Here is a 25,939-nt window from a genome sequence, read left to right as displayed (position 1 = left end):
TTTCCATACAACACCCAGTGCCCATCCCAGCAAGTGCCCTCCTCAATGCCCATCACCCATTTTTCCCTCTCCCCTCCCATCCACTCTCAGTTTTTTCTCTGTATTTAAGAGTTTCTTGTGGTTTGCCTCCCTCCCTCTCTGTAACTTTTTCTTCCCCCTTACCCTCCCCTATGGTCTTCTGTTAAGTTTCTCAAGATCCACATATGGGTGAAAACATATGGTATCTTTCTCTGCCTGACTTATTTCACTTAGCATAATACTCTCCAGTTCCATCCACATTGCTGCAAATGGCCAGGTTTCATTCTTCCTCATTGCCAAGTAGTATTTCATTGTATATATAAACCACATCTTCTTTATCCATTTGTCAGTTGATGGACATTTAGGCTCTTTCCATAATTTGGCTATTGTTGAGAGTGCTGGTATAAACATTGGGGTACATGTGTCCCTATGCATCAGCACTCCTGTATCCCTTGGGTAAATTCCTAGCAGCGCTATTGCTGGGTCATAGGGTAGGTCTATTTTTAATTTTCTGAGGAACCTCCACACTGTTTTCCAGAGCAGCTGCACCAGTTTGCATTCCCACCAGCAGTGCAAGAGGGGTTTCACAGATGACATGATACTCTACATGGAAAACCCAACAGACTCCACCAAAAGTCTGCTAGAACTGATACAAGAATCCAGCAAAGTCGCAGGGTACAAAATTAATGTCCAGAAATAGGTTGCATTTTTATACACCAATAATAAAACAACAGAAAGAGAAATAAAGAAATTGATCCCACTTACAATTGCACCAACAACCATAAAATACCTAGGAATAAATCTAACCAAAGATGTAAAAGATCTGTATGCTGAAAACTATAGAAAGCTTATGAAGGAAATTGAAGAAGATACAAAGAAATGGAAAAACATTCCATGCTCAAGGATTGGAAGAATATTGTTAAAATGTTAATACTACCCAAAGCAATCTACACATTCAATGCAATCCCAATCAAAATTGCACCAGCATTGTTCTTGAAGCTAGAACAAGCAATCCTAAAATTTGTATGGAACCAAACAAGACCCCGAATAGCCAAAGTAATATTGAAGAAGAAAACCAAAGCGGGAGGCATCACAATCCAGACTTTAGCCTCTAGTACAAGGCTGTAATCATCAAGACAGTATGGTATTGGCATAAAAACAGACACATAGACCAATAGAATGGAATAGAGACCCCAGAATTGGGCCCACAAATGTATGGCCAACTAATCTTTGACAAGGCAGGAAAGAGTATCCAATGGAAAAAAGACAGTCTCTTTAACAAATGGTGCTGGAAGAACTGGACAGCAACATGTAGAAGAATGAAACTAGACCATTTTCTTACACCATTCACAAAAATAAACTCAAAATGGATAAAGGACCTGAATGTGAGACAGGAAACCATCAAAACCCTAGAGTAGAAAGCAGGAAAAAACCTCTTTGACTTCAGCTGCAGCAATTTCTTACTCGACACATCCCCAAAGGCAAGAAAATTAAAAGCAAAAATGAACCATTGGGACCTCATGAAGATAAAAAGCTTCTGCACTGCAAAGGAAACAATCAACAAAACTAAAAGGCAACCGATGGAATGGGAAAAGATGTTTGCAAATGACATATCAGATAAAGGGCTAGTATCTAAAATCTATAAAGAACTCACCAAACTCCACACCCGAAAAACAAATAATCCAGCAAAGAAGTGGGCAGAAGACATGAATCGATACTTTTCTAAAGAAGACATCCAGATGGCCAACAGACACATGAAAAGATGCTCAACATCACTCTTCATCAGGGAAATACAAATCAAAACCACGCTGAGATACCACCTCATGCCAGTCAGAGTGGCTAAAATGAACAAATCAGGAGACTACAGATGCTGGTGAGGATGTGGAGAAAAAAATTTTTTTAATGTTTATTTATTTTTGAGAGGGAAAGAGAGACAGAGTGTAAGTGGGGGAGGGGAAGAGAAAGAGGGAAGCACAGAACTCAAAACAGGCTCTGCTTCTGGGGCTTGAATCCAAGAACCGTGAGATAATGACCTTAGTCGGATGCTTAGCCGACTAAGCCACCCAGGCGCCCCTGCCCTTGAAGACTTTCAAAGCCAATGAGGAGAAAAGAAAAGAGACACAGACTTCCTAAAAATATAATTGTGGCAGATAAGTAGTGATGTGGAAATAAGGCTGAAGTGTTTAGGAAACCCAGTAGAAGAACGGTTGGCTTTGAGTTGGGGATAGCTGCGAATGCTTCAGTTCAACTCTAAAGTTCTGTGGTTTCTTATTTCATTAGTTGGCTCTGAGTATGAATTCAGCAGAAGGGGAGGCAAGGAGAAAGGGCTTCCCAAGAAGAAAGGGACCGGTGACCAGTGAGAGAGTGGGTGCATTTGTGGGGCTCATTTGCTCATGGCTGAATCAGTTTTAAAACCAGAACTTGGACAAAAACAATTCGATCTGTTTAGAAATGTTTGATGATTTGACAGAACCGACCAGGACAGTCTAAGTGCGACATTTTAAACAAGGAGAGTGTATTTTGTCTCATAGAGTTACATTATCCAGAGGTAGCAATTAAAACTTTTGGAAAACCAAAGCCTGTCTGTGAAAAATGCAAAAATGAAGAGCCCTCTTTAAAGATCCTGTTATTTCACAAAAATTTCAGTTGCTCTTTTCACAGTGGAATTGTCAGGCGAAATGGGGAAAAAATTGTTCTCAATGGTTATAAGGCACCATCTATTATAGCACTGCTTTTATTTTTGCTACGTGACTTGTCAGGTCTGGGAAGGAGTAAAATGTGGTTGTGGATACTGTGGTACGAGAGAGATATTGCAGATCTTCCTTAGCTTGTGATGGGGTTCCATCCTGATAAACCCAAGGTAAGTTGAAAATGCACTTACTACATCTAACCTACGGAACATCATAACTTAGCTTGGCCTGCCTTACTAACAGGCAGAGCACTTACGTTAGCCTACAGTTAGGCAAATCATCTAACACAAGGCCTACTTTATAATCAAGTATTGAGTATCTCATGTAATTCACTGAATACTGCACTGAAAGTGAGAAACAGAGTGGCTGTCACTGTGCTCTCGGGCTGACAGAGCTGCGGCCACCTAGCATCACGGGAGAGTTTCCCTGCCTGTTGCCAGCCAGGGGAAAGATCAAAACTCAGAAATCAAAGTACAGTTTCTACTGAATGCGTATTGCTTTCACACCATTATGAAGTCAAAAAATTGTAAGCTCAACCAGTGTAAGTTGGGAACCATCTGCACTGCATTTCATAGAACTTAAGATGTCACTGACTGTAAGACGTACTGTTATTTTATGTACCATTAAAAAAGAAGACAAAAGCCCCTGTTGATTAAACTGTGACACAATATAAGGTTCATTCCAGTTTCAGACTGTTAAAATGTGAAAATGAATGTGCATTTTAGAGTCGATTGCATAGGGCCTTTATTGAGTGTCTACTGTATACCAGGTTCTATTCCCGCCTTGACAAACATTTTCTCAATTATTTCTTTTTTTTAAGTTTATTTATTTATTAAGAGAGAGAGAGAGTGTGCACACACACATACACAAGTCGGGGAGGGGGAAAGAGAGACAGAGAGAGAGAGAGAATCTCAAGGAGAATCAACACCATCAGTGCAGAGCCCGATGTGGGGCTCAAACCCACAGACTGCAAGATCATGACCTGAGCCGAAGTCAGACACTTAACTGACAGAGCCATTCAGGGACCCTTCTCAATTAATCCTTATAAAAACCTACTGACTCAGGTATCCTTGCCCTTATGTTATAAAGAAAACAAGGCACAGTGACACTAATGACACGGGCTAAAGGTCACAGAGCTTGTAAGTGGAACAAACTCCTCATTCCTACTTGTTTTCAGATGTTTGTTCTTAATCTGTGACTCTCCAGTCAAGCTATGTCTGGACAAATTGTGACACTCCTGGGTGTTTTCAGCAGGTCACCTGTTTTCAGCTTGGGCACTTTTCATTTATGGCAAAGCCTTATAGGGACTTCATGGTGAGGCAATGCCTCATCCTTCCCTAACTCAGAAGGCTTAGCCATGAGGCACATTGAGTCTTCTTGAGCCGGGGGAGAGAGTAAAGGAAGGGCAGGGTTGGCCTGGACCCCAAGGAGTTAGCTGTTGGCCAACATGCAACATCGAAAAAGCCAAAGCAAACAATTCAGAACTGATATAACCAGGAATCCTTGCCCAGAGAGATGCTGTAATTGGTAAGGCAGCATAACAGGAGTTTCTGGTTGGTGGCAGTATTAAAAATCTGGTAAGGGGCCATGCATGGGTTCAAGATGGCCCATCTACTTGCCTTGGAATCCAAAGGAAAAGTTCTCAACCTGTGAGAAGTTAGGGTACTGAAACTCAGGACGAGATTCTAACCTCAGCAGGGAAATGGGGAGGTAGGAAAGTCTGGAAGAACCTCAGTTCTACAACCTGGAAAATATGGTGGAAGCAGGAGACAACTATAGCAATATAGGGTTTGTGGATGCTCGGGGTTTGAGAACAAGCCCACCAATTCCACACACCAATTCCATGTACTGGTCCTCCTCTCACTGTTGACTGGACAGGGTCTGGCCTGGTTGGGTGATCTTAGGGACTGAGGCTAAGCAGGAAAGGCTGGAGAAGGAAGGCCATCACATTCCTCACTTACGAGGGAAATCAGGTGAGGTTGGACCAGGCAACAGTGAGACTCAGGTTGGACAATTCCATTCTTGCTACTTTTCTGTTAACACTTTGTGAGCCTTCCCTTTTGAGTTTAAGTCCCACTAAGGCTTTTACTAGTTGTGTGGCAAATCACTTAACCCCTCTTATTCTCAGTTTCCTTTATAGTAAAATAGAAATATTTAATTCAGAGATTGGTTGTGAGGATTAAGAAAGACTAAGTGATTACAAAGTTGGTCTAGGTATGAGTTAGCTCCTCTTCCTTTCAGCTCTCTAGGCCATGTATTAAATGCCATCTGTACAATTAAGACTTATCTACCCTCTGGGGTGCCTGGGTGGTGCAGTCGGTTAAGCGTCCGACTTCAGCCAGGTCACGATCTCGCGGTCCTGAGTTCGAGCCCCGCGTCAGGCTCTGGGCTGATGGCTCGGAGCCTGGAGCCTGGAGCCTGTTTCCGATTCTGTGTCTCCCTCTCTCTCTGCCCCTCCCCCGTTCATGCTCTGTCTCTCTCGGTCCCAAAAATAAATAAAAAAACGTTGAAAAAAAAATTAAAAAAAAAAAAAGACTTATCTACCCTCCTCCTACCTTAACACAGCAATAATGATAATCATTTATACATGGTCTACAGTTTCCAAAAAATTGTTCTATGCATTACCCTATTCCTTTAGCTGATTTCTTCCAACAATCCATTGAAATACCTGGCAAAACACTCTTTTTAAAATTTCTGTTAAATAGTAACACTTAATAGTAACAAAAATATTTTTTAAATTCCCTTCTGCAGAAAGGAAAGACAGAAACTGGACATATTGGTGGGAAAGGCTAAGCTTGTCTAAACTTGCCTGTGTAAAGCAGAGGGGAGATGTCAGGGAACAGACGATGGAAGACAGTTTGAATTGTGCCCTGGGTGCTATGATTCTAGGAAGGTAAGAGTCACTAACTTTTATTATTTTTTAAGTTATGTTTTAATATTTATTTATTTTTGAGAGAGAGAGAGAGAGAGAGAGAGAGAGACAGAGTACAAGTCGGAGAGGGGCAGAGAGAGAGAGGGAGACACAGAATCTGAAGCAGGCTCCAGGCTCTGAGCCATCAGTGCAGAGCCTGATGCAGGGCTTGAACCCACGAACCACAAGATCAGGACCTGAGCTGAAGTCAGACACTTAACCAACTGAGCCACCCAGGCGCCCCTAGGGTCACTAACTTTTAAATGATTGCTTGAGTAATATTAATAAAAATCTTTTTGTGTATATGTTCAAATGCCAAGGGATTCTTGCCTATTTAAAAAGTCGTTCTCCTTGGTTTCTAGATAGGGACTTTACCTTATAGGTCTAATATCCCTAAAAGAGTGTCTGGCCAAGAGGTATTATTATGTTCAATAGCCATAGAATACTAAAATGCCTTTTAATCAGACATTTCTTTATTGCTTGTAAAGGGCTCTGGGCTATTTCCATTCTAAACGATGGAATACACTTATATAAAGCAAAGTATACTTAACAGATAATCGGGTTGAGAGCAGAACTCTGAGGAAATGAGACATCTGACAGGTAAACATTTGTCTTTGGGGTGAGACTTCCCTTTGTTTGAGAATGGACCAGTTGAATGAATCCTTTTAGTAATGTATTTGTAAGGCAAATACCTATCCATTTTTTCTTAGGGAAGCCCAGAAAGTAGTGTAATAACCCCAAACGCAAAACCTTCAGGGTAACTTACTAAATGTTGTTTAATAATGTAAATGTAGTATATTTGCGAGATAAAAAATTCCTAAATCACGGGGCGCCTGGGTGGCGCAGTGGGTTAAGCGTCTGACTTCAGCCAGGTCACGATCTCGCAGTCCGTGAGTTCGAGCCCCGCGTCGGGCTCTGGGCTGATGGCTCAGAGCCTGGGGCCTGTTTCGGATTCTGTGTCTCCCTCTCTCTCTGCCCCTCCCCCGTTCATGCTCTGTCTCTCTCTGTCCCAAAAATGAATAAACGTTGAAAAAAAGAATTCCTAAATCTGAAGTTGTACTGTCCTTTGCCTAGAAATGATGCCTTGGTGAAGTTATGTGTATTTTTATCCAAGCAGTGCCCATTCAAGACTGGGAACCACCAGGAAGGTCATGCAGGCCTGGACCTTCTTTCACCTGAAGGCCAAGGGAAGTCTATGATGTGGGTGTAGATCAGGAAGAAGCAGCATTAGATGGACTGGACCACTGGTGTCCTACCCAAGAGTTAAGATGGATAACCTTGATTTGGGGCAACGTTTGAGGATTCACATGATTGTCCCAGAGATGAGGGCCTCAGCACCCTGAGTGGGCACCTGCCATCTTGAGGTGGGAAAGAGAAGGAGTTTAGCCTGGGAAGAGAGGCTTTGCATCTTCCCTGGGGGCAAAAAGGGGATTGAGCTTGGATGCTGGAATATGGAGGTACCCGAAAATTCCTGCGGAAAGGGTGCAGCTGGCTCCTCCCCACATCGGGAAAAGACCTGTGGGGGCTAGCAAGGGATAGTCAACTTATGTTTGGGCTGTGACTTTCAGGGCAACCATCTGTAGCCCTAGTTGTGGGCTATCTTTTGGGGTAAGTAAAACCTTGGTTTGTGAGTCTAATTCATTCTGGAAACATGCTTGTAATCCAAAGGACTTGTATATCAAAGTGAATTTCAATAACCAGTGTCTCACTTGTGATCATGTGACCTACGGTGTCAGGTACTATTCTTATTTCAAGACATTGCTCATTTATCAAATTAAAAGTTATTAGAAGGTTTGCTCATCTTGTGCAACACTTGTAAAACAAGTTGCTCGTAACCCAAGGTTTTACTGTATTTCTGTTCTCCCTCATCTTTCAGCGAAGCCTTATTTAAAGGGACAGCTTCTTTGAGATGTGCTTTGAAACATTGATGGAGGCAGCTCTGTCCACACTTAGGGAGGAAGTAAAACCTGAAAGCAGAAACTGCCCGGGGCGGGGGGGGGTGGGGTGGGGGTGGGAGGATGGTTAGGTGTGAACAGATAACCTGTGCACAAAGTAGAGCAATAATCTAGAGAGAGTGTTTGGCTGGGGGAGCCTGAGGATTTGTGGAATATGTCTTTATTCCTCAAGTTTTCACTGCTACCCCTGAGGGATAGCCCAGTGAAAGATGAGACTTTCTGCTTTTATAGGCATGTGTGTCAGAGTTATTTGGGCATAAGAGAAATTTGACCCCAAAGAGCTGAGAATTTAGGAGAGTGTCTGAGTTGTACAGTCTTTTTTTATTTTTAAGTAGGCTCCACACCAGCATAGAACTCAGTGCAGGGCTTGAACTCATGACTCTGAGATCAAGACCTGAGCTGAGATCAAGAGTCAGACCTTAACTGACAGAGCCACCCAGGTACCCCTGAGTTGTATAGTCTTAAACACTCAACTCAGGTATCTTCATAAGGCTTGCTCAGCCTGGTGTGTGAGTTCAGCATCTTTCTTACTGTTCCTTCAACACCCTGGGTGCTATTACACAAATAATAATAACATTTATTGACTGCTTACAGTGTGCCAAACAGTGACTTAAGTGCTTAAATGGTTTATCTCATTCAGTACTTTGGTATTCCCATTTTTCAGGTGAGGAAACTCAAACTTGGAGAAGTTATATGATTTGCTTGAAGTCCCACAGCTAGGCGTTCAGAGTCAGGATGTGAATCCCAAAGGCCTGTTCCAGAATCCGTGCACGTAGGAATTAAAATGTACTCATTTTACTTCTCCCTTTGTTCACTTTTTAAAAATGTGAATTTCCTTAGGATAGTATCTGTATTTTTTAAATCTGTCTCCCTATCTTTTAGCATAGTGCTAGATACATAACAAATGTTTGGCAAATGTTAATGGAAGGATGAATGAATGATAGTGCCTAAGGAGCCAAAGTTTAAGAAAATACCCTGACGGTCTTCTTACAGTGTATGAATGAATAAAATAATGTACTCACCTCTGCTCATGACACATAATAATCACTCAGTAAATGTTAGCTATTATTATCATTACTGGAAATAAAAATACATTTAAGAGAACACTTATTTTTGCACAGGAATGCGTCAGACATCTTATTTTTTTCATAATCTCCTTTACTTTAATTGCTTATTTCTATACAATTAAAAAAAATTTTTTTTAACGTCTATTTATTTTTGAGACAGAGACAGAGCATGAACGGGGGAGGGTCAGAGAGAGAGGGAGACACAGAATCGGAAGCAGGCTCCAGGCTCTGAGCCATCAGCCCAGAGCCCGACGCAGGGCTCAAACTCAGGGACCGTGAGATCGTGACCTGAGCCGAAGTCGGACGCTCAACCGACTGAGCCACCCAGGCGCCCCTCTATACAATTTTAGAAAGAGGTGAGGATTTAGTTTCTCTGTGGTATTTTTTTTAATGTTTTATTTTTGAGAGAGAGACAGAGAGACAGAGAGGCAGAGCACAAGTGGGGGAGGGGCAGAGAGAGGGAGACACAAAATCTGAAGCAGGCTCCAGACTTTGAGCTGTCGGTACAGAGCCCGACGCAGGGCTCTAACTCACAAGCCATGAGATCATGACTGTAGCCAAAGTGGGACACTCAACAGACTGAGCCACCCAGGCACCCCTAGAGTATTTTGAATGTATAGGAGTTAAATACCATTTTCAATAGAATTTTCCTTTGAAATGTGAGTGGTGTTTGCTTGAAATATGAATATAGTTAAGCAGGATACAGGGCTGCTGCAAGTTCAATGTAAGCAATCTGCAGTGCAACAACGTGAGAATATAGATGACATTGAATGTAAAAGGGTTTCTTATCATAGGCTTCCAGCCATCACAGCCTGAGGACAAAAGCCAACCGCCAGATTAGAGGAATATTATGATTTTAGTATAATACAAAACTCAAGCTTTCTCACTTTTGGCTTTATAGTCAACCCATTCCCATTGTTCTTGCTATAAAAGTATCTAAATTGATTTCACTTTAAAAATTTTCTAAATAGAGGGGCGCCTGGGTGGCGCAGTCGGTTAAGCCTCTGACTTCAGCCAGGTCACGATCTCGCGGCCCGTGAGTTCGAGCCCCGCGTCGGGCTCTGGGCTGATGGCTCAGAGCCTGGAGCCTGTTTCCGATTCTGTGTCTCCCTCTCTCTCTGCCCCTCCCCCGTTCATGCTCTGTCTCTCTCTGTCCCAGAAATAAATAAATGTTGAAAAAAAAAATTTTCTAAATAGAAAATTTTCCAATGGTGCCAATTTACCTAAGGCATTTGGAATATCCTGTTGTGGGTGTCTTTGAGGAGATAGGTAGAGTGAAAGAGTTTATTACTTTTATTGTTGTTGTTGTTATAATTATATTAATCATTTATCCATTTGTGGCAGAATCTGCTCATGGCACACCCCAATATCTATTCTGTCTCCTCCTCAGTAACAGAACCCTGCATTTAGATGGGAACAATATACCCAGCTAAAAGAGCCTTCCTTGCAACTAGGTGTCAGTGTGATTATGTGATGAAATTCTGCTCAGTGATATAGAAGTGGAAGTGTCGTGAGTTATTTCTGGAAAATCTCATTAAGAGGGAGGAAGGAGACCCCATTTGCCCCCTCTTCCTTCTTCCTGTAGCCTGGAATGCAAATACAAACACTGGAGCTCCAGCAGCTGTTTTGGGCTGTGAGTGGCTTTGCAAATGGAAGCCATGAATGGCAAAGCAGCTACAAAAAAAGAGACTGGGTCCCTAACAATGTACAGCCTCCATAGTAGTCTTGAATGGTCAATTTCTGGTCATTACATGAAAGAGATGAAAACTTTTTCCTTATTTCTGCTGTCAGTTTGCATCTTCGTTATACGCAGCCAAGCCCAATTCTAAGAAGTATTCTAAGAAAGTAACAGAAACTTTTCAAGAAAACTCTATCTATCCGTGTATTAAGGTACTTCCATTGTGTGGCGTTTTGTTGCTGTTCATCTCCAGCTTTTTGGTCCCATCTTCCCTCCTTCGATAATCTTTTAGGTTCCCTGTTAAGATGAGAGTTGCTTTGAGGCTCTTTTTTTGTTTTGTTTTGTTTTCTTTTGTTTCACTACACTCCTATTTTCGGTATCTTTGTATGGGTATTACAATTTCCTTAGTTCTCCTCTGTCTCTTCTCTGAAGTCCTCATGAGGCCCCAGCGTCAAATTACACTTCCATCAATGAACATAGAAGTTTCTCATTAATTCAGAGGGTAGGAACTCACAAAAACAATTGTTCTAAGTGATTTTTTTTTATTTAATAGGATTTGTGGAAACTAATTTTTAGTGCGTCTATGATGATAAATTAGCAAACACCAATTGAATGCAGGCAGTCGTCAATTTAATCAAGCATTTGATAGTCTCCCATGAGAAGCAGAGAATAGAAAAAACTCCAACTAAGCTTTGACTCCCAGCTCTGACAGTTAATAGCTATGTGAACTTGGAAAAATATCTCAACTTCTTGAGCCTCAATTCCTTATCTATAAAGTAAGTAGTGACCAAGAGGAAAAGTGCTCATGCACACGTAAAAAGAACATGTCTCCGTCAGCTTTATAATGTACTTTGCCAATGTAAAGGATTTCGGGTCAGTGGAAAACAATCTGGGCTCAGAACTAAGTGTGCACTTGCTAGCTGTGTAACTTTGGCCAAATTGGTTAACATCTAACTAACAGGAGTTAAATACCATTTTTTCCTATTGTTAGGAGCCTCAGTTTTCTTATTTGTATAATGAGAAAAATGATAGTAGTGCCTGACAGGGCTACTGTGAGGATGATGTGAAATAACATATGTGAAAACTCTCAGACAGTACCTGGTGCTAGAAAATGGTAAATATTAGTATTCTTGTGGTTGTTACTGCTATTACTACTTTCTTGGGGATAAATGGTCAACCGTGTCTTGTTGCATTTAAAGTAGCTAAGTGGATGGGTGATCGAACCACACTGTAAAAAGAATATCCATTAAAAGCTGTATGTCAACCTAAAGGAACATGTTAGGTACAGTATAGTGGGCTCAGCCAATATTTTTACTGACACCATGCATGAAAGTAAAGTCTTCTTATTACATGTGATGGTAACACAAAGTTGGGAGGGCTAGAACAATGGAAAGGACATGGGGATTGAAGACTGAGGACTTGGCTTTGAGTGCCCAAATTCAATCATGTAATGACTCAGTTTCCTCATCTGCAAAATAATAATAACACTGGTAAAAGGACCAGGCAGATGCCTTTTGTGAGTATTTTTTCCTGAAAGATCTCACATAGTCCATGACTCATTCTGAAAAATGATCATGCGCTTGCTTGTTTATGACCCTAAAGTAGTTCCAATAAGTGACGATAGTATAAGCATAGTTCACCAGCTTCAAAAGTAAGCAATTATCAACAATCAGTACATTTGAACTATTTCAGATTTTATGCACAAAGTTTTCCCTTATTTATTTTTCAAAGTCACGTACTTGAAATTTGTATAAAATAGAAGCAAATGAATTAACCCGGGCTGCTACCCAAAAGAGGACTGCAGTTTGGGGATTCTGAGGCCAGCTTGGATCATGAGGAAGGCTTAAGAAGAGCAGTTTGGTCCAAACCTAATAATTCTTCCTGCAGAGATCAGCCTAGAAGGAGCACTGACAGTAAGAACCCTTCATTGCCTAGCCCTGTGGCTGAGACAACAGTGCTTTGCTGGTGTTGGAAGAAAAAGGCTAGAGCTGAAGAGATAAGCTAAATTTACATACGAAATTAGGTGACGATGATTTTATAGCTCTAATGGATACTTGTTACTCTCCTGTTTGTCCTTCAGACTACAAGAAGTTTCTTTCCACGAGTATCGACCAACACTGGCTACATCGAATACATGTTTCCAGCTCACCTGACCCCTGACACCTCAGGGTTGTATGTCTTCACCACAGCCACTGTGATGAAGGACTTTCTGTGGGGTCTTGCCTTCTGTTACCCAAGACGAATGCCCAGGATCTCCGGTCCCTCTTACCTTTCCAGATTTGTAGGAAGTCCTATGTAGTTTCCCTACTGGTTGCTGAAGGGGCCACAACCTTGGTGTTTAGAGGCATAAACTCCTCATGGAACAAACTTTGATTAGTACAAAGTGAAGCCAGTGGATAAATTCCTTCTCCATTTTTTTCCCCACCACCAGAGACTGTTCTGAGTCATGGTTTTTCCATTTAATCTGTCCAGACATGTCCTGCATGGTCACACTGCAACACCAGTCAGGCAATTGCTTGTTATGGAACAGTAGCCAGCGTGGTCAGTGCATTACCTTGCTTTTCCTTCCCATACTCCTCTGACTCACTTGTCTTTTCTTTCACTCTCGCTTCTCAGTGATTGAACTTGCCAAGGAAGCCTTGCTTCAGAATCAATTTTTTTTCCTAGGGAACTCAGACTAATGCGCTAACTCTAGGCAGTGACTTGAGAGAGTTACTGAGCCCATACCTTCTAGGAACTTACAGTTCAGGTCAAGAGACTGATACAGAAAGCATGAACCACAGTACAAAGCTGTGCACAATAACAACATACAATCTCATCTTTGAGATCTTCCCAAACTTGGGTAGTTGTCTCCAGTTATGGTTATTATTATTATTTTTTGTGCTAATTGAAATGTCTGGATTTGTTTTGCTTGAATTTTTGCTTGAATTTGCTTACAACATTACAAGTAGGCCTCTGAGATCAGAGTTCCTCCTCACCTTATGTAGAGGCCAGCATTTTCCTTGGGGTTTCAATCACAGATTTTGAATGTGTTCATGTTGCTGTAGGGACTTTGCTTTGGAAAATGCACCATTCAGTTTTTCTTTAATAATAGCATTTTATCATAGTTCCCTTTTCCTAAAATCAAATTACTGTCAGAATTTTTTTTTTCCTTCTCTCTCCAGTCAGATAATTGAATGCAATGATGTTGTTTATCCATAGATACTGTCTAGACTAATTTTTTGCCGGCTTTTTTGAAACTGATTTAGCAGACTCTGCAGCCTAGCTAGCTATCCACATGGTGCTATAATGGGTGGTTTGGACTTAGGCTTTAATATTTCTGAACATTATTGTCTCTAAGTGGAGACAAAAACATGACTGTATTTGAAAAATACCAGAAATTTGCTTTAGTTGCCTAAAGGTAGAAGGTAAAACCTGTTGTTGGGGCAATCTCTTTGTTTTGGTGGGATTACCTTGGTGAGGTGTCTTGTTCACGTGGGCATAAATTAAGTCTGTGGGTTAAATATTGCTGCTTAACAAATTATCCCAAACTTGAAGCAATGATGCCAATTTTTACTTCCTAACATTTTTGAGGGTCAGGAATTTTGGAGCAGCTAAGTTGAGTGTTTCTGCCTCAGAATCTCTTGGGAGTTTTCAGTGAAGAGATTGGCCAGAGTTGTCATCCTCAGAAGGTTTGACTGGGGCGGGAAGATTTACTTTAAAGGTAGCATGCTCAGATGGCTGGCAAGTCAAAGCTGGCTGTTGGCGGGAGACCTGAGTTCCTTACCACTTGCATTTTTCCATGGGGCTGCTTTGATGTCGTCATGACAGGGTAGCTGGTTTCCCCAGAGTGAGTAATCCAAGAGAAAACATTGAAGCGGCACTGTTTTCCTTTTTTTTTTTTTAATGAAGCAGCACTGAAAGTCACACACTGTCATTTACAATAGAATACATTCTATTGGTGACACAGACCAACTCTAATAGACTGTGGGAGGGGACTGTACAGAGCATGCGCACCAGAAGAGAATTAGTAAGGGGCCATCTTGGAGACTGACTGACACATTAAGTAGTGCTGGTTATTTTTCTTGAAAGTCTTTTAACTGTGGTGTAGCCCAAAAGAAAATATATCAGACAAGGTATACTTGCTTTAATAATAATATTCTAAAAGGGTGACTTCATTGGGAATCAGCATGCAACTCTGCAAAGATTCATTTGATGTCAAGTGATTTTCTGCCTTCTCTGCTGCAACCACCACAAGATGACCAAAAAAAAAAAAAAAAAAAAAAAAAAAAAAAGAGATGGCCCTTGGAAGGAGTTATGTGGGGTAAAACCCTAAGTTCTCTTCAGTTAACACCTTAGTAACTCAAAGTTCCTGTGACTCACCCTTTGGCAAAGTTCCCCACAGAAATGGCTGTGATTCTTACAAGGAGGCCTGGCTTCACACGTGCCCACAAACCAGCCTATTGGGAATAAGCTTCACAGGACCCTGCTTTATTCTCCTTATTCCCCACAAGCTTCTTGCAGGCTCTATCTGCAGCTTCCACTTTGGGATTCTGGTCCAAGGGCAGGGGGTGGCGGGGTGGGGGGGAGGAACGGCCCTTTCTCTACCTGTTATATCCCAATGCATTGCCAGGGCCCTGTGGCCCCACAGCCTGTACCCTGACCATCACAGAGTCTTTCATGAAAACAGGTCCTCTTTGCCTCAGAGTAATTCTCCTCCAAGATCACACAAGGACAAGCAGCAGTTTTATTCTTCTGCTCTCTTCATCTTGAATATAACTAACCTTTCACCTTGTATTTACAGGCTGCTACTTTCTCCCCATGATTTACATAGTCTGCTGGGTTCTCCCCGTATTGCCAAATGTCTTCCAAAAAATCAGCTGTCAGAGCTAAGCAAATCTGTCAACACATGATGTGTGGCATAGCACAAGGTTGTGATAAAAACTGATCTCAAGTATTAAAATTTAAGCTGTCCTCTTCTAGCTAAGCTTTAAACAAGTGCTAAACATCCTTCCCAAGGTTGTTTTGACTTTTGCTAGATCCTCTGCACTTTGAGCATTCTTGTGATGCCCCACATATGGCACCATTTACAGCAAGCACTTAACGTATTATCTAGATGTTTTATGTGTCAGTACTAAATTAACTGGGCTTCATGTCTTGGCTATATCAAATCTCCTGGGCCAGGGCCCTGGGAATCCCACATATCTTCTGAGAATTCTGTCTCCTAAGTACTTTCTGCATCCATCGCTTCTTCCTTTTCTCCTCCGCCACGGACTCTGTTCAACTCCTCAACATGTCTTTCATGGATCACTCCAATCAATATGTAAACGTGTCTATCCCTGTTTTAATTCATTCTCATCTCTGCTGGTAGGATAATCTTTCTAAATACAAATGCTAGTGTATCTTCCTCCTGGGTACATATCTCTCCAGGGTGCCTGGGTGACTCAATTGATTGAGTGTCCAACTCTTGACTTCAGCTTAGGTCGTGATCCCAGGGTTGTGGGATTGAGCCCTGTGTCGGGCTCTGAGCTAAGCATGGAGCCTGCTTGGGATTCTCCCTCCCTCTCTTTCTCTCTTGCTCTCTCTCCCTCTCTCTGCCCCTCTCCCCCACTCAGGCTATCTCTCTCTAAAAATAAAATAAAATAAAATAAAATAAAATAAAATAAAATAAAATAAAATAAAATAAAAGTTTCTCCATGGGTCTCCTCACAGGTTCTAGGATCACATTCAGGTTATAAGTCAGCCCACAGATTTTTGCCTTTCTCTCTGACCTCATTTCCACCATCCCTCCTCCTGTGCTGTTGGCCGTCATTCAACTTGCAATTATCTTAAATGTATACTGTTTGATGCCCTGTGCTTTTGCAAGTATCATTCCTCCTATGTTATGTGTATTTCCTATTCATACTTCAAGACCCAGGCAGGTGTTATCTCCCGTAAGACCCCTTTCTGTTCTGGATTAGATGCCCCTCCCATGTTCCACATGAGATTCCACATGTCTTTCTCCATGTGAGATGCAGTATGCATTGTGCTTTAAGTTATAGACTCTGGAGCCAGAGTAAGTGGGTTTCATCACATTTGTTTCCTTTTTTTTTTCAATTCTTTTTTTTTTTCAAATTTACATCCAAATTAGTTAGTATATGTTGTAATAGTGATATCAGGAGTAGGTAGATTCCTTAATGCCCCTTACCCATTTAGCCCATCCCCCCTCCCACAACCCCTCCAGTAACCCTCTGCTTTCTGTATTTAAGAGTCTCTTATGTTTTGTCCCCCTCCCTGTTTTTATATTATTTTTGCTTCTCTTCCCTTATGTTAATCTGTTCTGTGTTTTAAAGTCCTCATATGGGTGAAGTCATATATTTGTCTTTCTCTGACTGATTTCACTTAGCATAATACCCTTCAGTTCCATCCACGTAGTTGCAAATGGCAAGATTTCATTCTTTTTGATTGCTGAGTAATACTCCATATATATACACCACATCTTCTTTATCCATTCATCCATCGATGGACATTTGGGCTCTTTTCATACTTTGGCTATTGTTGATAGCGCTGCTATCAACATTGGGGTGCATATGCCCCTTGAAACAGCATATCTGTATCCCTTGTAATGCCTGGGGATACAGGCATGTATCCTAGTAGTGCAATTGCTGGGTTGTAGGGTAGTTCTATTTTTAGTTTTTTGAGGAATCTCTATACTGTTTTCCAGAGTGGCTGCACCAGCTTGCATTCCCACCAGGAATGCAAAAGAGATCCTCTTTCTCTGCAGCCTTGCCAACATCTGTTGTTGCCTGAGTTGTTAATATTAGCCATTCTGACTGGTGTGAGGTAGTCTCTCATTGTGGCTTTGATTTGTATTTCCCTGATGATGAGTGATGTGGAGCATTTTCTCATGTGTCGGTTGGCCACCTGGATGTGTTCTTTGGAGAAGCGTCTATTCATGTCTTTTGCCCATTTCTTCACTGGATTATTTGTTTTTTGGGTGTTGAGTTTGATAAGTTCTTTATAGATTTTGGATACTAAGCCTTTATCTGATATGTCACTTGCAAATATCTTCTCCAATTCTGTCAGTTGCCTTTTAGTTTTGCTGATTGTTTCCTTCGCTGTGCAGAAGATTTTTATTTTGATGAGGTCCCAATAGTTCAATTTTGCTTTTGTTTCCCTTGCCTCCAGAGACGTGCTGAGTAAGAAGTTGCTGCGGCCAAGGCTAAAGAGGTTTTTTCCTGCTTTCTCCTTAAGGATTTTGATGGCTTCAGTCTTACATTTAGGTCTTTCATCCCTTTTGAGCTTATTTTTGTGTATGGTTTAAAAAAGCGGTCCAGGTTCATTCTTCTGCATGTTGCTGTCCAGTTTTCCCAGCACCACTTGCTGAAGAGACTGTCTTTATTCCATTGGATATTCTTTCCTGCTTTGTCAAAGATTAGTTGGCCATACATTTGTGGGTCCATTTCTGGGTTCTTTATTCTGTTCCATTGGTCTGAGTGTCTGTTTTTGTGTCAGTACCATACTCATCACATTTCTTTTCTTACTAGGTATGTGACCTCTGGCAAGTTTTTTTAGCCTATTTAATGCCTCAGTTTCCCTGACTAAAATGGTAACAGTGCCTCTCTCATGTTGTCTTGGCTTTTTGTATTGAGTTGACATAGATGGTGTATTTAGAATAATGCCTAGTTCACAGCTTAGACTTATTGTTGTCAGCTGTTCCCAATAATTTTAGTTTTGGATTATTCCATAAGATTTTAAGTTTTTAATGGGATGGACCTCGCCTTTGTTTTCTCAGCATCTATTGCAAAGAAGGTATTTCTGTGAACATATAAATGAACTATAAGTGCCACATGCAAGGTATTACACTTAATGGTATTTTTCTATCCTCTGGTAATTTCCAACACATTTAGTTCCTATGGGAACAAGCTAGCGATGTGCACAGCAAGACTTTAAATAATTATAGGGACAATATATGTTTGTATGAGATTACACTATTCAATTCCAAAACAAGGTTTCTAAACTCAGAGAAGGATAATCTAAGTTTTCTAGAAATTTATCATTTGGGTAATTTGTATTACAAAACCAGCACTATTCTTTCTTGGGGGTGGGAGACATCTTTTATGATACTGTATATCACTAGCTGGAAATTACCACAGAATTGGTAGGTTGGCAATGTTGTTGGCTTAGTGGGAAATGCTTTTCCTATCTTCTTTGAATATCTTACTATTTTTGTATTTTAAGTAGTGTTTCAAAATCACATCATGTGTCCAATAGACTAACAACAGGCAAGCTTTTGCCATCTGCATTACACATTTCTAAGAAAGGGCTGCTACATTGCATGAGATTTCATTGCACAGAAACACCTTCTGGTAAATACACAAGGCATTCATCATCCTCCATTTATAGTTTATTATGTTTTTATTTAATAAGTGTACAATCATTTTGAGACTAACCACATTGCGTAGCAGCCAGTTATCTTCTGGATGTCTACATTAGAATTAGATTTGACTATGAATGATAGAAAACCAAAATAATACTGGCTGAAACAAATTAGAAATTGATTTCACTCTCACATAAACACAGGCAGTGCTAGGCTGCCCAGGAGTTCAATCATCAGAGACCAAAGCTCTTTCACTTTTCTGCTCTATTATCCTTAATATACAGGTTTCAGCTCCTAGTTTGAGGTGGCTGCTCCAGCCCCGGCTTCCACATCCTCAGTCCAGTCAGCAGGAGAGAGGAAAAGGGAAAAGAGCACTTTGATGATACTTAAGGTAACTTTTGAGAGGTTGTGTATACACTCCCATTCATCGGCACTTGGTCACATGGACGCATTCGCCAAAGGAAGGGTTGGAAATGTAGCCTTTGTACAGGGTGGCTATGAGCTCAGCTAAAAATTGGGGTCCTATTTCGGAGAAGAAGGGGTAAATATATATTGAGGACTACCAGAAGTGTGTACTACTTTTTGTCTTACTGTCATTTAACTGTCTCAGGTAACTAGGGCGCAAGACTGAAAAACTGGTAAAATGGTCCTATTGATGGCAAAATTATGCCTTGAGATATTTTTGACCCTTTTTAATGTGTTAGCTAGTTTGAGACTATTTTCAAATTTTAGAAGCCATGTTGACACTATGAATTGGCTCCAAAATTAAGAATATATAGAGGGGTGCCTGGGTGGTTCAGTCGGTTAAGCATTTGACTCTTGATTTCAGGCTCTCCACTGACAGCACTCTGCCCCTCCCTAGCTGACTTTCTCTCTTTCAAAATAAACAAATAAACAGTACATATATACATATAATACATACATGTATATGTATATATACATATATGTATAATGTTGTTGCAAATAACTTTCTCATAAAGGAACAATAAAAATATTAAGTGGCATATGACACAAAATGAACACGTAGACAAATTGGATTTATCAAACTTAGTAACTTCTGTGTGTCAAAGGACACTCTTAACACACCGAGGAGACAACCCATGGAATGGGAGAAAAATATTTACAAATCATATATCTGGAGTAACGGATTAATATCCAGATATGTAAATAACTCCTTCAACTCAACAACAACAAAACCAATTTAAAAATAGACAAAAGACATTCATCCAAGGAAAAAGTACAAACGGTCAGTGAACACATGAAAAGATGCTCAACATCTCTAATCATTGAGGAAACACAAATCAAAACCACATTATATCTATTAGGATGGCTATTATATATCATACATATATATCATATATGTATATAACATACGATATATATCTCATATATATATATATATATATATACACACATGTATAACATAAAACAGAAAATAACAAAGGTTAATGAGGATGTGGAGACATTGGAACTTTTGTGCATTGCTGGTGAGACAGTAAAATGGAACAGTCACTGTGGAAAATGATATGGTGGTTTCTCAAAAAATTAGAATTACCATATGATCCAGCAATTCCACATCTGGATATATGCCTGAAAGAATTGAAAGCACGGACTTGAAGAGATATTTGTATACCCATGTTCATAGTGGCATTATTTTCAATAGCTAAAAGGTAGAAGCAACCCCAGTGACCACCAATCAATGAATGAATAAATGAAATGTGATAAATTCATATACTGAATATCATTCAGCCTTAAAAAGAAAGGAAATTCTGACATGTGTTACAATATGGACGAATCTTGAAGGCTTTATGCTAAGTGAAATAACCCAGTCACAAAAGGACCAATACTGTTGAACGCAACTGAAACAAGTGCTTAGAATAGTCACATTCTAAGACAGAAAAGACAGAAAGCAGAATCACACTTAGAAAGGGTTGGGGAGGGGCGCCTGAGTGGCTCAGTCGGCTCGGGTCATGATCTCGCGGTCCGTGAGTTCGAGCCCCACGTCGGGCTCTGTGCTGACGGCTCAGAGCCTGGAGCCTGTTTCAGATTCTGTGTCTCCCTCTCTCTCTGACCCTCCCCCGTTCATGCCCTGTCTCTCTCAGTCTCAAAAATAAATAGACGTTAAAAAAATTAAAAAAAAAAAGGGTTGGGGAGGGGGAAATGTGGAATTATTATTTAATGTTTATAAAGTTTCAGTTTGGGAAGATGAAAAGTACTAGAGACGGATGGTGGTGATGGCCACATAACAATGTGGATGGACTTAGTGTGGCTGTACACACTTAAAAGTGATTAAAATGGCAATTTTATGTTATATATATTTTTTGCCACAATAAAGATGGTTAAAGATTTTTGAAAATATGGGTATTTTTACGTACATGCCTTTATATAATGCGACTTAAAACCAGTGTCAGAGAGTTTTTGCCAAGCATCTTGACCTTCTTTTGAAATTATTTTAAAATATTTCAAAAACACACAGAGGCAAAGAGAATAACACATACAGAACACTTTTGTTCCCTTAACCCATCTTTAAAACACCTCAGTTTAGAAGACTGTTTCTGTGAGCGATTATTCCCTTGCCCCAGTTGTTGAGTACCATTTGTAGGTACTATCCTTACTGGAATGATTTGAAAAGCCAACGATGAACTTTTCATATTTGTGAGTTTTTTTTATACAGACAAGCGCATCCCAAGTAAAGCCAGAGAAAACCTGCCTTATCACAACCTGCAAGAGAAGCAGCACTGTACAGATCACAGGTGGAGACTTTTTCTACAAAGAGCCAGACAATAAATATTTTAGGCTTTGTGGGGCACATTAGGCTTGTTGAATAATCTTGTGTTTTTTTTTTTCTTTTAAAATATCCCTATACATTTTTAAAAACCTTCTTAGCTTGTGAGGACATACCAAAAAGAGCTGCTTCCAGACTTGGCCCAATGGCTGTAATTTGCTGACCCGAGGTAGACCTTTGAGGTCCTTCTGGGTCCAACCCAGAGCAGAGTGGCAGATGTGGGCAGCTATATAATCATGGTCAGCTAATCTTTAGTGAGGTCAGCAACCTCCTTCTGGGCCTAACTCAAACCGGGTAGTTTCAAGTCTGATGATATAAATGCATGTGTATAAAATACCCACTTAAATTTTTTTTAAACCATTTTTTTATTGTGGTAAAATCTAAGTGTGGTATTTCATGTAAGTGGAATCCAACGGACCTGGCGGGAACTCTGAGAAGGAAGCATTTAGAAGTGAGCAACCTGGGAGAAACAGAGTGGGTGTTAACAGTGAGATACCGAGAATAGTCTCACTATTCCCATCCTAGCTTTACATACAAGAAATCCCCTTTCCTTGACGAAATTTAAGTGATATGTTCCTTGTAACCAGAAGAACCTGAGTTACTCTCATTTACTGCAAATGTAAATTGGTACAAACACTTTGGAAGACAGTCTGGGAATATCTAGTAATGTCGAATATAAGCAAATCAATGGCCCAGCAATTCCATGGTTGGGTATTTTACCTAGAGAAATTCTCGTACGTGTGTACCAGAAGATATGTACACAAGAATGCTCACAGCAGATAATACGTGCCCACAGTAGACTCTTGTTAACCTGGTCAGCTCTGCCACTTACACAGCAGTGTGACCACAGACAAGTTGCTGGTTTCTCTGTCTCTGTGCCCCATTTTCCTCATCTGTAGAACAGGATAATTATTAGCGATCACAAGGTTCTAGGGATTCAGGAAGTTGACTTAAATAAAATGCTGGGCACAGAGCAAAATACACCGTGGTATATTCATATTACTGAATATTATACAACCTAGCAGTGAAAAGAATGGGTTGGAGCTATACATATATCAACAGGTATATATCTTAGAAACAAGTTGAAAAGAAAGAGGCAGGCACAGAAGAACACAGATAGTATACCCCCATGTTATGAAACAAGCAAAGTTAAGCTTATAATGTAGAGACGTTTACAAAAGCACACAGAAAAGCAAGGGAACGGGAAGGAAACAAAACTCAGGATAGTGGACAGGGAGATGGGAAACACCTCCAGTGACATTTGTAAAGTTCTTAAAGTTTATAAATTGAGTATAGTTTCCTGGGTATTGTTCTTATTACAGCACAAATGTAGAACAGTAAATCCTAGAGAACCAAATCTGAATGTGAAGGTCAATTACACATAAAGATAAAATTTACACGGATGTGAACCGAACTTGTTGAAAGTCAAGAAATAAGAATTAAAGCAAAGGAAATCGTTAACATGCTGTATAGAGACTTCATTAAGGAACTGACTTTGTTGTAGTTGGCTCTAGAAAATACTTTTTTGATAAAAATTTATCAATGCCGGTATACTTCTGAGTAAAACGTTTGTTTTCATAAATTGAGTCCATGTGAGCTGGGGGGGGGGAGGTCAGAAGAACTAGTTTAAATCATCCCATACATAGTTAACGATACCTTAACAATACAATAAACGTTGAATTTATATAATGAGATTTACAGAGTCACAGGAAAAATAAGAGTTCTGGGTGGGACTTGGGCAGGGAGCAGGTTTTGGGAAATCCTAAATAATCAAATTGTTCAAAGGTAAAATAGTGAGAGAGTAATTCTTCTCTGGAGATAAGAGGGATGGGGGAAATAACCAGGAAATATTGCCATGTTATAAAAAAGAAGAGCGAATTCTATAGTGAAGTGATCATTTGGGGAGTAAGTTTGATTTACTTTCCCCAAGATTTAATTAAGCAGGCATGTAAAGTTTAGGAGTGGACATATCTTTGGACAGCTTCACTTCCAAAAGTCACCGCATACTTAGCTAGCTTCTCAGGTAACAGCAAGTACACTGCCTTCTGGATATCTTCAAGGGTGAGGGTACAGCGATTTCGGAAACACATCACACTGCAGGCTTCCATAGAAATGCGCTCAAAGATGTCGTTGATCAGGGTGTTCATGATGTCCAAGGTGTGAGATGATATGCCCCTCTGGGGAATCACTTCCTTTAGGACCCTGTTTACGTAGAGTGAATAATTTCTATGGCCAAAGTCGGTGCTGGAATGTAATTTCTTTCTGGAGATTGGGCTTTGATGTCCTCTGGAGCACTTGTTCTTTTTGCTGGTGGATCTGGCCATTGCAGATGTTGGTCTCCTTATCAGTTACGAGTGGAGAGGAGAAGGGCCCAAGAGCTGGGGAGAGCTCTCCTATTTATATTGATATGCCACAATCACACTTTTGGGGCTGCTTTTTGATTGGAGGTTACTCTTCCTATGTCACAATCACCTAGCAACAGCCTGATTTGTTGTTAAGGGAAAATCTTGTTCTTGGCCAACCTAAAGCTTTCCTAAGAGGACAGAGTGTTGGAGAAGGATTGGGGTTGGCTTCAGGGCAGAAAAGAGTGCTCATTTTTCCTACGTTTTTTCTTGGCAGTTTACAAGCATAACACAATATTTTCAGAATTGGACAAATCTCATCAAACCAGGGAGTTGGTAGCAGGGAAATAAAGGAAAAAGAACCGTGAGCCTTTTATGGGAGAATCTCTGTAAAAGTTTCATTAAGTCATTTTATAAGCAAATGAACAATAGCCATTAAAAACCTGGAAGTGATCATTGTATAATAAAAATATGTATAGCTAATCTGCTTTTAGAAATTAATTTAAAAATGAATCCTAACTAAAATGTATCTGACTCCCAACTCCTTATGAGCAACTAAGTACAAAAGAATTAAACAAAAACGTCCCTATTTTACAATTTAAAGTATTATATGTGAAAATGTGCATTCAATTTTTATAATGATGTTAATAACATTCTTGAAAATTTCACACATTTAAGTACATGCTGTGGTCTTTACCTGATACTGTAGTTCTTCTGTCATTGTTAACCAAAAGTGTAGGGGTCACTCTTGTTCATGTGTTCTGCTGATATTTGTGCTTAAAAAAAAAAATCTCACCTTCTTAATCAAATTCATTCCTGGATAAAACAAAAAATAAACAGAAGCAACTATAAAAATTGCAACTCACAGGTATTTCAATAGTTCACAACCGCACAACCATTAATGCTACTATAAAAAATCCTTCACTATAAGCTTCCTCACAGATAAGATAGACTACGCTATGTGTAATTTCTGGAATGCTATCTGTAATTCCTCACCTTTTTCTGTCATTCAAGAAAGTAGATCTGAAATGAGGTGAGTGGGAATAACGTTATTATAGGCAAAATTAAAAAAAGAATTTAATGTTTATTTATTTTTGAGAGACAGAGACAGAGCACGAGCTGGGGAGGGGCAGAGAGAGAGGGAGACACAGAATCAGAAGCAGGCTCCAGGCTCTGAGCTGTGAGCACAGAGCCCCACGCGGGGCTCGAACTCATGGAGTGCCAGATCATGACCTGAGCTGAAGTCGGACGCTCGACCTACTGAGCCGCCCAGGCATTTAGAGGGAACATTTTTTTTTTTAATTTTTTTTCAACGTTTTTTATTTATTTTTGGGACAGAGAGAGACAGAGCATGAACGGGGGAGGGGCAGAGAGAGAGGGAGACACAGAATCGGAAACAGGCTCCAGGCTCCGAGCCATCAGCCCAGAGCCCGATGCGGGGCTCGAACTCACGGACCGCGAGATCGTGACCTGGCTGAAGTCGGACGCTTAACAGACTGCGCCACCCAGGCGCCCCTAGAGGGAACATTTTGAACAGGTTCTAATTTCTGAAAACAGTGTCATGTCTGTACTTGATTTATTACCAGCAACACACCTCACGCTATGTGTCACACTGAGTAGGAGGCTGCTGCTTCCACGCATGCTTTGTGGTGATGGATCTCTCGTCAGCTCTTGCTCATTTTGCTTTCGGGATTTCCCTAGATATAATTACTTAGTTAGCTTAATGACAGCATAACTTACTTGCTAACATTTAGAAGAAGCTATCAGGTGGAGCGTGTTCACTCCCTATTCTTCATGAACCCGTGCTGAAGAGCTCTTACTAGCATAGCGCTCCTGGCCCCTCTGCCCCTCACTTCCTCCTCCCTGGGACAACTCTCCTTGGAATCATTGAGTGGGGGAGATGGCAGGCAAGCCTATCTCAGCCCCTTCTGGACTCTTGCTGGTTGTGACTGCGGGCAGCGCTGCTCCTGGGGCGAGATCACTCGTACTAGCTGGCTGTAGCTGAGGAGGTCATTTTGCTTAATTCAGAGGTGCTATAAAAGAAAGCTTACTGTTTCCCCATTCAGAAGGGCTATCCTCCAGAAAAGTTCATCAGTAATAAAGGTGACATTTTAATCCCTAGGACCCTCACTCGGTTCTGCGCCTGCATGAAGAG

At 40.6% G+C, this 25,939-nt stretch overlaps 1 protein-coding gene across 1 annotated transcript; it reads right to left on the bottom strand.

Moving 5' to 3' along the window:
• Positions 1-23,328: 23,328 nt before the first annotated feature.
• LOC125173149 (histone H2B subacrosomal variant-like) lies at positions 23,329-23,851 on the bottom strand. Its single transcript, XM_047872036.1, has one exon. The coding sequence runs from the start codon at positions 23,764-23,766 to the stop codon at positions 23,398-23,400; it is 369 nt and encodes a 122-aa protein (XP_047727992.1). The 5' UTR covers positions 23,767-23,851; the 3' UTR covers positions 23,329-23,397.
• Positions 23,852-25,939: the final 2,088 nt, after the last annotated feature.

This window comes from Prionailurus viverrinus, chromosome A1, assembly GCF_022837055.1.
Source record: "Prionailurus viverrinus isolate Anna chromosome A1, UM_Priviv_1.0, whole genome shotgun sequence".
Lineage (NCBI taxonomy): Eukaryota > Metazoa > Chordata > Mammalia > Carnivora > Felidae > Prionailurus > Prionailurus viverrinus.
This window is presented reverse-complemented; position numbering and strand designations above follow the sequence as displayed.